This window comes from Dermacentor variabilis, chromosome 5 (genome assembly GCF_050947875.1).
Source record: "Dermacentor variabilis isolate Ectoservices chromosome 5, ASM5094787v1, whole genome shotgun sequence".
Lineage (NCBI taxonomy): Eukaryota > Metazoa > Arthropoda > Arachnida > Ixodida > Ixodidae > Dermacentor > Dermacentor variabilis.
The window spans coordinates 190,232,625-190,246,203 of NC_134572.1; the positions used below are offsets into that span (position 1 = coordinate 190,232,625).

Genomic DNA, 13,579 nt, shown 5'->3' on the forward strand with positions numbered 1-13,579 from the left:
GAATTCTTTTTTTGAAAGATCAATTGAAGGCGCGCTAACACAAGCGCTCCCCAAACTAGCGATCTTCGCCGCTTCAATAATCTCAAGTGTTGTTTGCGTCGGGCTTTTTCCTATCACCGTGCACTGTTTATAAATGGGGCTGCATCCATGTTTTCTGCAGTGAAAAGCCACATGCCCTACTCCTCCAGTTCGCACATTATTTACGTGTTCACGCAACCTATCATTTACACACGTTCCCGTTTGGCCGATGTATTTTTTGCCGCACGAGAGGGGTAGTTCATACACGATATTTTTCTCTCAAGGAACGTGACATTCCTTGTGATTTGTCCGGCAACTGGGCTTCTCAGAACCACAGTAGCTAGCCTTGCACAAGTTGGACAGCTTGATTGGCGCTGAAAAGATGACGCTTACATTTCCGTTATTGCCAATCTTCTTCAGTCTGTGCGAGATATCGTGGATTTACGGTATGATTGCGCGTTTCTGCTTCACTTCCGCATTTTCCGGTGAAGTACACCGCTCATCCTGTCGCCCGCGTTTTGTGGTCTTAAGGATACTTTCGGCCACAGCTGTGATGATATGCTGCGGAAAACCGGCCTGTTTCAGGCGATTCACTTGCGCCAGAAAACTAGACAGACACTTGTGAGGACATGAGCCGCGAAGCGCATTCATTAAGGTGGACTTTGCGATGCCCCTCTTAACTAACTTTGAGTGGCCCGATGAAAATGGCAGTAGCGGCTTGTTCGCCCTTGGTTCATATGCCCAGCACACCTGGTGTCCTTCGAAAAACATACTAATATCGAGGAATCGCAAAGTGCTATCCTGTGGCGTTTCATGTGTAAGAGTGAGCGGTTGTAAACACTTGTTGAAAAGATCTAGCACTTGCGTGACATCAAGACAAACCTCCCCGCTAGGATTTGGATCGAGAAGCACAAGGTAGTCATCAACGTACCTATACACCTTTTTTACATTTGAATTTTCTAATTTGGCATCCAGTATACTGTTTACACGAGCAAGATAAAGGTCACTTAAAATTGGCGCAATACAGGACCATTGCAAATTCCTTGTTTTTGAAGATAAACACTTCCATCCCACTTGGAGAACGTCGAGCGCAGATACATGGACAATAGTTCAAGAAAACCCTGCGTAGATATGCAGATGGTGTTTACAAACTTCAGTTCATCGTAAGCATCAATAGCCTCTTGAACACATACTAATGACTCATTATGTGGCAGTGAATAATATAGATCTTTTACGTCTATAGAGAAAGCTTTCAAATTACTGCCTACGTGCGTCTTCAGGTAACCTATTACTTCTTCTGAGTTCTTTGTCAAAAAAGAATCCATTCACTGGTAGCAATTTCAACTTGCGTTGAAGAAAAAGACCTACGGACTTTTGCTAAGTTCAACCTTCTGACACTATAATACGCAGTGGCCATTCTGGTTTATGGGTTTTGACCGAAAAAAACATTTCAAGGCTCCCAGATTTTTTACTTTCGATTTCACGGACCAAGAAGCTTTGTCAGAAATTGAACCTGAGTAAACTGGTCCGCGCAATCGAAAGTATAAAATCTGGGAGCCTTGAAATGTTTTTTTTTCGATCAAAACCCGTAATCCAGAATGGCCACTGCGTATTATAGTGTCAGAAGGTGGAACTTGGCAAAAGTCCGTAGGTCTTTTTCTTCAACGCAAGTTGAAATTGCTACCAGTGAATGATCCTTTTCTGACGACCGAAAGCGACGCCGCGTCGAACAGCCTCCACTATCATCGATCTCGTGCTGGTCCAGTTCGCCGTGCGGCTAATTATGCGCTCCATGCAGAGACGCACAGTATACCTGCACATATTCACGGATTCACCGATAGTCGGTTCTCAATATACACCACAAGGTGTTTGAACCCGCCACCTCCCATCTTCGAAGGATTCATCGCATCTTGTCACTTCTGAGTTTTTCTGACGAAGAACTGAGAAGAAGTAATAGGTTACCTGAAGACGCATGTAGACAGCAATTTGAAAGCTTTCTCTACAGATGTAAAAGATCTATACTATTCACTGCCACATAATGAGTTATTAGTATGTGTTCAAGAGGCTATTGATGCTTACGATGAACTAAAGTTTGTAAACACCATCTGCATATTTTTACAGGGTTTTCTTGCACTATTGTTCATGTATCTGCGCTCGACGTTCTCTAAGTGGGATGGAAGTGTTTATCTTCAAAAACAAAGAATTTGCATTGGTTCCTGTATCGCGCCAATTTTAAGTGACCTTTATCTTGCTCGTGTAAACAGGATACTGGATGCCAAATTAGAAAATTCAAATGTAAAAAAGGTGTATAGGTACGTTGACGACTACCTTGTGCTTCTCGATCCAAATCCTAGCGGGGAGGTTTGTCTTGATGTAACGCAAGTGCTAGATCTTTTCAACAAGTGTTTACAACCGCTCACTCTTACACATGAAACACCACAGGATAGCACTTTGCGATTCCTCGATATTAGAATGTTTTTCGAAGGACACCAGGTGTGCTGGGCATATGAACCAAGGGCGAACAAGCCGCTACTGCCATTTTCATCGGGCCACTAAAAGTTAGTTAAGAGGGGCATCGCAAAGTCAACCTTAATGAATGCGCTTCGCCGCTCATGTCCTCACAAGTGTCTGTCTAGTTTTCTGGCGCAAGTGAATCGCCTGAAACAGGCCGGTTTTCCGCAGCATATTATCACAGCTGTGGCCGAAAGTCTCCTTAAGACCACAAAACGCGGGCGACAGGATGAGCGGTGTACTTCACCGAAAAATGCGGTAGTGAAGCAGAAACGCGCAATCATACCGTAAATCCACGATATCTCGCACAGACTGAAGAAGATTGGCAATAACGCAAATCTAAGCGTCATCTTTTCAGCGCCAATCAAGCTGTCCAACTTGTGCAAGGCTAGCTACTGTGGTTCTGAGAAGCCCAGTTGCCGGACAAATCACAAGGAATGTCACGTTCCTTGTGAGAACAATATCGTGTATGAACTACCCGTGTCGTGCGGCAAAAAATACATCGGCCAAACGGGAAGGTGTGTAAATGATAGGTTGCGTGAACACGCAAATAATGTGCGAACTGGAGGAGTGGGGCATCTGGCTTTTCACTGCAGAAAACATGGATGCAGCCCCATTTATAAACAGTGGACGGTGATAGGAAGAAGCCCAACGCAAACAACACGTGAGATTATTGAAGCGGCGAAGATGGCTAGTTTGGGGAGCGCTTGTGTTAGCGCGCCCCCCCAAAAAATTTTTTTTGGCTATGCATGGTCGCTTTTCATCTTCGATATCATCCCACACGTGTCTCGTTGCTGTCTCATCTTACAAAAAATCAGTACATATGCGCATGCGTACGGTGGTGTCTGTTCCCTATGTATATGTGTACCGCTTCGTGGAATAAAACAATTGTTGGAAGTTAGCGCTGTGTCCGCGTCTTGCCACTGTCCTTCGTCCCTTTACGTGTGCTAAAAAACCTCAGTTATTCATTTTGATACGCGATATTTATTATTTGTAAAATAAAAGGTTCATGTATTACCATCTCTAGAATAATTACCTTTTCTTGTCACTAGAGAGGTCGCCGTCCATCTTCTCCGTTATTCTTGCATAGCTGTGTTCGTTGTTAATACCAGTTGGTTTAACTTAGCATTATTTTTTATATGGAAATGAATACTTGGAGAGAACGCGGGATAATGGTAGTAGATTAGACAACACCAATGTGGACTAGGTAGTTTCAACCTTCACTAGTAATGCCTATTGTTGTGTCATGTTTTGTTAAATTATTTAATAATTTCTCTGTGGCAGAGTATGGCCTTGTCAAACTGAGAGGGAACAGGCTAAAGACGCTATATACAGCGGACGTAAGCAAATCCATCCATAAATAAACAGCATCGACGATTAATTTTGCAGTTGACAACACAAGATACCACTGCAGTCGATCTGACATAAATAGGCCGAAACAGTAAAGGATTGCAAACAATGTGGACAGTGACAACACAACACCCATTATTTACTGAGCAATTAATGCACAGCTTTTTCTTAGCGAAATTTTGAGATATTCTGCAATAATAATTCTAGTAATTCCGTGCATGAATTCGATGCGTGCGGTGTTCGGTATATTAGGTTTCGGAATCCGTAATTTATACCAGATGAAAATTCTCAAGGCTCGTATACGAGGTGAATTCCGAAACGTCCGTTTCTTCTTCCTTGTGGCTCTGGCAATAGCCGAAAATAAATTTTTCTTACTTTCCTTACTGTTTCATCTTTTATCATAACGTACTTCTGTCTTTCTTAGACTGTCTTGCTTAGCGAGTTACCGCCACTTATCATGTACGTCTGTTTCTAACGTCTGTTTATACCACTTTCGCAGGGCGCACCAGTAGCGCCCTGCGAAAGGTGTTGTAGCGATATATTGTAGCGTTCCTAGTCAAAGGACACAGTAGACGTAAAGCATTGCTGTGGAACTGGCGTCCATCTCGTCTACCTTTATTTCTCACTTCTCTCTTCTCTTCCCCTGTCCCCCCGGTTCCCGCGCTTCTTCATCTTCTATTCGAAGACCCATACCGCTTCACCCTTCCAGGTTTCTTTTGCAACCCCTCTTGGGGGAATACTTGAAAACGTTTCCAATCGAAGCACACTCAGCTGAGCCCCGTTCACCAATGTACCACACAGTCTTCAATATTCCTTTCTGAGTGGCTGTCTTTGTCACAGAGTAAGGACCATAAAATTTGGCACTTGATTCCCTTACTCCTTTCCTAACTAGAATAAGGTCGGTGACTTGAATGTCTGGGATATCTGAGCAATGTCTCTTGTCAAAATTTTTTTGATTCGTTTACGGTACCTCTCCTCCTGCGATTTTCGTTTCCTCTCCTCGACGATCTTGAGATATTCTAACAGCCCCAGTTCACGGTCCGCTTGAAGAATAGCGGTCTCTCCTGAAGAAGCGAACTGCGGGCTGCATCCCAAGCCACTGGTGTAGGAGCGATTGTGATGTCTTACAGCTGCTTCTAAAGAGCATTTCCATCCACCAGGGAAACTATCGTACATCCTGATGTATTGTTTCACCTCTCGTATAGCACGCTCTGCAAGCCCATTCGCCGCGGGATGGTATGGCGCACAGAATTTGATTGATATATTGTGGCCTTGAGCCCATCTTGCTAGTTTATCACTCTTGAACGCTGGACCATTGCCACGTACGATATTCCTGGTTGTCCTAAACATATCCCGTTGGAGGAGGACGATGACACTGTTCGCATCTTCTTTTCCTACCCGTGCCGCGACCATCCTAGTGCACTCATCTATGGCCAGAAGAAAAGCTTGCGTTTTTCGGACTCCTTTTCGTTTCTTATTTAGCTCGGCAAAATCCAGGTGTATAACTTCAAGAGGTACGTTCGAGAGGCAAGGTGCTATCATGGTGTCCGTAGGCTGCTTATATTTACCTTTGTTGACTTGACAAATGTGGCATGAACGAAGGTATTGATTGATGTCTTCTTTTACGTGAGGTCACGTAAATGTCTTGACTAGCTTGTTGTAGGTGCGCCAAAATCCGTCGTGTCCTCCAGATTCTGGGCTATCGTGGTACAAATAAAGCACCCAGGAAACCAGCGTTGGCGGGACTTGATAGCGACCTTCCATAAAAATCAATTGTTCAGTGCCTTCCCACCATTTTACTTCATTGATTTCTTCCGATTGTTCTTTGTTGGCCTGTATCATCAGTCTAGACAATGCATCTGCATCAGTCAAAAGGGGTCCAGGTCTGTGGGAGATGGTGAAATCAAACTGCTGCGAGTAGTTCACCCATCTGGCGATACGTCCCTTAGGTTGGGTCATATTCAAGAGATGAGTGAGTGCCTGGTGATGCGTGAACAAAGTAAACTTCGCACCTTCTAGGTACGTACGGAAGTACTGAATTGCTTTAAGGACAGCAAGAGCTTCCTTTTCAGTAGTGGTGTAGTTGACTCCAGGTGGCTTGAGGGTGTAGCTGTAGTAGCCTACTACATGTCGCTTTTCTCGGCCGGATGCTTCTGGACATTTATGGTACAAGACTGCACCTGTTCCATATTGTGAGGCGTCGGTATTCAGTTCAAAGGGTAAAGTGGAATCTGGTATTCGTAGAATAGGGTCAGCAGAGATTCTGTGCACCAGATCACGGTAGACTCTCTCACATTCCTCATCCCACTCAAATGGAACTTTTTTCTGCGTTAGGCGCGTGAGGCATCTTGTTTTTATAGCAAAGTCTTTTATGAAAGGTCTGAAATGTCCTCTAATCCCAAAAACACACGCAATGAGTGGACGCCATATGGTTTCACCAGTTGGGATATTCTCTCGACGGACTCTTCTTTCGTTCTTTTGGTAGTCCCATCAAATACTCTTCCAAGAAACAACTTTTCTTTGAAAGAATGCACTTTTCTTAAAATTAACCTTGAGTTGTGCCAAGCTCAAGGCATTTAATACCTGAGAAAGGTGTTCCTGATGTTCAGCCTCTGTTTTGGAGAAGACGATAATATCGTCTATGTACACGTTACAAAAGACACCAAGGAAAGGCTTCAGGGCTTCGTTCATATATCTTCTGGAATCATGCTGGCGAGTTTTGCCAGCCGAAAGGAAGCCGGTTATACTCGTACTGATCGAAGGGCGTGATAAAAATAGTGTACATTTTTGTTTCTTCGGTTAGTGGCATCTGCCTGGTTTGCACAAGTCAATACGTGAAAAACTTCGGCAACCACCTGTCTCATCTATATAAATCGTGTCTATCTTCGGCATGGGAAATGGTATAAGTTCTGTCTGGCGATTAAGAATCCTGTAATCTGTGCACGGTCTGAATGCTCCACCTTCCTTCGGCGCAATAGCTATGGGAGAGGCGAAGCGTGACACCGAAGGCCGGATTATATCTGCGCCTAGCATCTCCTGCAATTCTTTCTTCAACCATATCTTGCGCTCTCTTGACATGTTATAAGGTGATTTTCGGATGACGGTCTTGTCAGTTAGTTCGAAAGGCACCTTGTGCGACTTCATCGCTTTTGGATAGCTTCCTATGCATACCAGTTCAGGGTAGGTCGTTGCAATATCCTCCGCGCACTTGACAATTCGCAGGTTATCTTTTCTATCTTGCTGGGTCTCTTCCCTTGATAGTCCTTCCACTAAAACTGCATCGTCCCTGTATACGTTGATTTTTGGTTTCATTATATCTGGTCTGGATAGCAGGAAGTCGTACGTCACCCCCGTTATCACCAGTACTTCACTCTCTATTTCATGACCTTGGAACTCGATGTTTACTGAGGCCCACTGATTATGCATTGTCACTTTTCCATCGTACCCTTGCACCCGTAGTACTCTTCCACTATGCAGGTGACTTGAATCTACCAGCTTGGCATTTATTATAGACACAGAAGCACCTCTGCCAACCAAAGCCATCATATGTCTATTTCCCACTTTGACAGGAATGTGAAGTAAGCTAGAGCAAGCTAAACAGTCTCAGTTGTGGTCATCGGGTCGGACTGATCACCCTTGTTTATTAGTTTTTTGTCGTCGGAGGCTCTTGAGCGTCTGAAAGTAGGGGGACAGGGTCGTTGTCGACGTTATTCACTCGACCTCTGGGAGCACGCCAACCCAAGTTCTCTGTATTGCCTGCAAGACAGCTCGGTTTTCGCGGTTTACGGCTTCACCAATCCGCGCCGGTCCGTCTGAACCGACTGCTTAAGCCAGCGGTTATATTGTCTTGTGAAGTAGATGGTATGTCGTGAAGGCACTCCAGGAGCCCGTCTATAGTTTTAGATGGTCGTGCTCGCACTAGCTTCAGGACTTCCGCGGGCAATCCGCGCATTATTAGAGCTACTATGGCAGAAGGAGGAAGCATAGGCTCGGCCAGCTTTAAAAGGCGGCGTTTTTCAAAGAAATACTCGACGGGGGAGCCCTGCTTGAATTTGAAATTAAGCGCGGCGTCCCATCTTTGCACTGGGTTGCTTCGGAATGTCGTCAAGAATTTTTCCTTCCACTGGTTCCAAGAGTTGCCAACATCTTCAATAATGTGCAGATCGTACCACTTCCGTGCAACACCTCTTAAATAACTACGCATGTTGGTAATCTTGTCCTCATTAGTGTGCGATTTGTTCTTCCCAGCGGCATATTCATAGAATTCAAGCCAACTTTCTGGGCTTCAAGACATGCCGTCGAACGCATCGGGTTCTACAGAATTAGTCGCCGGCTTCTCAGCGTTTAGAGAGCCTATAAGTGACGTCACCAGTTGGTTTTGTTACGCCATCTGTTCTTCTTGCAGCTGAAGAGCTTTCAATACGAGGCTCACCTCTTCTGTCGAAGACCGTGATCCAGAGTCCTCTCGACGCATCGGTTGAAGAACTAATTCGTTGAAGATCGCCAGACGCAAGTTCACTTTCACTGCACCCTTCCGACGTAGTTCAGCAATGTCTATGGAAGCCTTCTCTAAAACCAGGTTCACGAGTTCTGCCGAGTTGAGTTCGCGAGGTAGTTCCACCTCTGGTTCGTCTTGAGCTTGGTATCTCGAAAAGATGATCTCTGCGGAGGTCTCCTCGAGGAAAAATGTCACCCACATGTTGGAGTCAGTTGTCGGCTGCGCCAAAATATTGTAGCGTTCCTAGTTAAAGGACACAGTAGACGTAAAGCACTGCTGTGGAACTGGCGTCCATCTCGTCTACCTTTATTTCTCACTTCTCTTTTATCTTCCTCTGTCCCCCCGATTCCCGCGCTTCTTTATCTTCTATTCGAAGGCTCATGCCGCTTCAACTTCCCTGACTGTTTCAACTTTTATCATAACGTACTTCTGTCTTTCTTAGAATGTCTTGCTTAGCGAGTTACCGCCACTTATCATGTACGTCTGTTACTAACCTCTGTTTATACCACTTTCGCAGGGCGATGCCGAAGATAGTACCGTCTAAAGTTTGTCAAAAATGATCGTGATGACTGATGATGCTAATTAACCAGAAGTCAATCCTGGTTAATTAATGTTTATGGTAAGAATGATGCTGGTAACTACGCTAACGATGATGATGATTGTGTTGATGATGACGAGGATAACGTTGATGACTTCGGGGACGGTGGTGATAACTGATAATAAAAAGTTGGAACTCGATTCAATCAGCAGTTGACGTACATCAAACGCTGTCGCTCCAGCGTGGCTCTGAATGATTATAGGCTTCATACGTGCTATCCTCACTGCTAACTCGCCGACGAAGAGAGTGCCTTTCATAAACTTCAATTACAGGTTGAAGCGCCTTCTAACGTTTCTTTTTTTCTCCTGAAAACGTCGCCCTTTCATTCTGTCTATCCCGGCGCTTCGGAGTAACCAAGCGGCGTCTACTCACCGTGGCTCTGTCGACGGTGGACCAATCGGTTGCCCATCCTTGGCCCAGCTGAGCACAATGGGCGTGTCACCCTGTACCTTGCAGCGCAGACGAGCCGTGTCACCTCGTCGCACTGCTTCGCTTCGGAATTTACTGGCGAAATGGGGCCCGGCTTGTAAGAAAAGGGTGAGTGGTCAACCAGTTGAAGGAACTAGTTGCGCCAATAATATAAAGGTACTTCACACACTACCCACGCAGCCCCGCCGTCTTTAGACATTGCACCTAGGCGAGGACCCGACATGGCTCAGTACGGTTGGATTATAATCAACATTGAAGCAACCAAACCGCTGTTATAATAAAAATATTATTCGATTCACCGGGCATGCGAGCAGAAAAAAGTGCACTGTTGGCCGTGAACCAAAGTTGAGGTGTTCTTTGCCAGAAAAGCGAGAGAACCTTTTTGAGTCCATCATGGCGGCGCTACGATCTGCTTCAGCTGGGAATGTCAACATGGGATAAGATATAAAGGCGTATGTTCTCCATCGTATTTGCTCCTGTTGCAGCCCTAGAATAGCTTGCGCGGAAACGTGGGAATAGATGACTACGTAGTGCTTTGAGCCCAATGCGTTCTCTCTATCGGCGACTATAAGAGCTTCAAACAACCCAGACATTTCTAATGAAGGAGTAACGTTCCACTTGAGGCAACCGCAGTTCACTTTGTATGTTGCACGTGAATGAAAAGGAAATACAACGAGCCAGAATTACATTCCTATTTTTTGTTTGCGCTCCATAAATTTTACACCATCAAAATTTGATACAGCATGCCGTTAGTCGCATATCTTTCATCACTCCTGCCTCGGGCTCGCAGACACTAACGATTTTTGATATACACGAACTACGCCAGCTAGACGTTCTACAGCATAACATAGGCCTGTAATTTCTTTTTTCTTTTTTTCCTTTTTTCCGGAGGCTCTCTAGGTTGCGTAGCCTTCCTGCAAGGATCGAGACTTATCAGGCGGTTGGTGGTGTGCCTCCTGTAGATGTTTCTAGTAGACGTGGACTGGTTATTAGAATGTGAAAACCGATGGCATGCTGATTACATAGGTCACTTTGACACTATGGTATCAAGAACTGGCGAAGCTAACACTGCCTGCAAACAGGCAATGGTCGCCTGCTTGCCCACAACTGACGAATTCACTTGCTCCCGCTTTCCTGTTAAGCCTAATAGCATGGCAGACGTGTCTTTCACGTGGTGAACTCAGAGAAATGAAAATAAGATGACGCCAGTAAGTATGCTGAAATTAAGATAAAATGTTCAGAATTATTATTGTAGTTGCTAATACTTGTGCATCTATATAAGATTACTAGTCGCGCATTTCTTATAGTTCTAATTCTAATAACGTGATGAACGTACCATGGACTTTCAAGTGAACGAGCTTGCTTAATCCTGATCTGATCCCGTTTGTTGCTTGACAAAGGTAGCGGCCTGGAAAGAGAGTATTTTAGCACCAGGTATTGCCGAGATCAGCCAGTGCACATAGTATATTCTGCCTGTACGCTTTACCCAGTTGTAACATTTATGTTGAAAAAGACATTTGAAAAAACAGGAAAGTTAATTCTCACCAGCACTTTGCTCCTGAGCGTTTTTGACAAGCAAGGAACCGTTGGCGTAAATTTCGTATTCTGTGCCTACGGTTATGGCACTGAATCCAGGCGCTCCGTACACTGAAACATAAAAGAAATTCAGGCAACTCCTGGTACTTAACCGTACAGTTATGTAAGAGATCAATTACCACCAGTTAAGTGACATTAATTAATCATGCATCGCAAAGGAAAAGGGAACTCCGTGATAAAATGCGCATTCCGGACAGAAAGCTCTCCTGGTTAGAAAAAAGAAATATTGGAGGCATTGCCTACAAATGAACTACAGAAACGTGCAGTTAGCACCTTAAAAGAACTGCTAGAAGTGGGCAAGAATTGCTGAAAATTATTGGAACAATGTCTGTTCTGCGTGAGCTATAGTTACTTTAAATGCCACTATTTTTACGTGTGCCGCCAAGGTTCTTACACGAGCTTAATGTAAACCAACAGAGATAGTGCTCCAAGATTTTTCTCTATTTCGTTCATTTATTTACAACCTGATTACTTGCTGTGCTCAATGATCTTATTCTCACGCACAATGGACTTACTTGGAAGTTTTATTAAATGCGCTGGACACGATTCTTTTTTCATTTATATTTTATTTCATGAACATTTGTTTGTTAGTCTTTATGTTTTACAGCTGACGCAGCAGGTACTATTTGGATAAGCGTGAAAAAGTAGCTAGTAGCACACAAACAAAAATAATGATATATTATTTCGTGCCCTCTGGGCCAGCCAAATTGCACGAAAGGCAGCGTCTCACAGTTTTCTCGTTCCCAAGTGATGGTGGGTAGTGGGTGGCCATCCGCCCAGCAGTCCATGCGCACACTGCGCCCGAGCAGCACCGAGGCGTCGCTGGGTTCAATGACCCATTGCGGGGGCACTGCGCACCAGGGCAAAGTTTTCCAGCTCGACACATCTTGATGACAAGCGTGGACTACACGCGCACGAGATAGAGACGGCTATAGATTCAAGTGACACCTTCTATAGCTTTTCCAGACACTTGTACTTTCGGCTACAGTTACAAAAATAGTAATGTGATCGGAAGCACGAAGAACTATGTTAAAGCTAACCTAATAAGCATAGCGTACGCACACAGACACAGCGCTTATCAGGAAAACAATGTAGAATTGCTGGTGAGATTTGACATTTTAAAGCTGCACAATAATAAGCTTTGTAGGTATTCATTTCATTTAATTGTATTACCTTATTATTATTATTTGTTTTGAACACATATACACATATACGCAGTTAACAGGAAAGGGAATGCGATGAGCAGGCTGGCAACTGCCACCGGAACGGGCACAACCGTAGCAGGCGATGCGCAGCTAACTCCGCCTCTGGCGCTGATTGCGCTTTCGCCGCAGTACTTCGCGCGTCGCCCGCTTGGTGGTCCGAGGAGCGTTGCCGTGCCTCGAACAGTGGCCGCGCCTGTACAAGTTCGTATACATGCAAAACTTCTTAGATTTAGCGGAAAATAATAAAAACCAATAACCAATGTCAGTTGCTTTCACTTCAAATTATTTTTTTGCGATGCTCGCGCAGCTAACGGACGGCATTCAATACGAGCGTGACGTTTTCCTGTTGCCAGTTTTCGCGGTGTGTCCCTTCTTGTTGAAATTCTTTCTCTATGTCAAGACTACTGAAGCGCTCATGGTCGGCGCTCGTTAGTATCATGATGTTCGCTACACCGCTCCTAGATGGTGGCGCCATCCCCGTCAAGAGATACTATACATTACGCGTTCGCGCCGAGGTCACATCTGTTACAGGAAGTTGGTGGTGGACCCCGGCATGAAACATTTTGGTGTTAAAAATAAAGTCGTCGGACGAACAAAACAAAACCGGAAAGGCAGATATGCTAAGCCTTCGCAAAAGGAAATGCCCAGTGCATAAGCACTCCCAGTTTATCATGCTTACCGAATCCTACATAGCAGCCGCTGGATCCAACGGGCGTCGTTTAAACTGTCTCGTTTGGCCTTTCGCGCTGTCGCATGTCATGATGTTGCCACATGTGTTACTACTTTCGCCATGTATATAATGTGTTCATTGACAAAATTAACCCTTTATTGTGTGCAAAAAAATCTAACACTACGTCCACAAAATGACATTCTATTGTGTGGACATATTGATAGGAAATGTTTTGCAGATTCCAAATATGTGACATGGGGTTAGTGAATCCGCCGATTGTGTCTGAAAATACACAAATATAGGCGATGGCGAAAAGTTCCGCAAATCATATTCGTTCACCGCGTCATATTCGCCGCGCCGCGTCAGAATGTGGTAGTAGCAGAGGCAACACTGCTATCACAGTCAATTGTTTCGTGCAGAAGCTAATCATCTTAGGAGGTTGATAAGTTTATCAAATCAAAGCAGCGCTATTGCGATAGGCGCGGCGACATGCAACTGGCTGCCGTTATTTTTAACATCTCTACTGCACAAGCCAATACGAATAGTCTCTGTAGGCCACCTGCCGATAAAGAGAGCTCACCAGAATGTCAAAATGGTTTGGAACAAACCGGCCAGTTAATGGCACTTTGAAAGAGTGCCCAAACACTTTAACAAACCAGACTCGTAGTCAGCACTAAATGCAAAAAAAAAAGAAAAAAACTAGA

The 13,579-nt window shown here is 44.6% G+C and overlaps 1 protein-coding gene across 1 annotated transcript in view; it reads right to left on the bottom strand.

The window, feature by feature from the left end:
• LOC142583408 (cell adhesion molecule Dscam1-like) overlaps window positions 1-13,579 on the bottom strand; it is a 680,687-nt gene that overhangs the window by 566,118 nt on the left and 100,990 nt on the right. The window contains exons 10-13 of the mRNA XM_075693861.1: window positions 11,731-11,850; window positions 10,950-11,051; window positions 10,741-10,812; window positions 9,348-9,498 (exon numbers count right to left, since the gene is read on the bottom strand). Coding sequence (XP_075549976.1) covers window positions 9,348-9,498; window positions 10,741-10,812; window positions 10,950-11,051; window positions 11,731-11,850 — 445 coding nt within the window. The remainder of the gene's footprint in view (window positions 1-9,347; window positions 9,499-10,740; window positions 10,813-10,949; window positions 11,052-11,730; window positions 11,851-13,579) is intronic.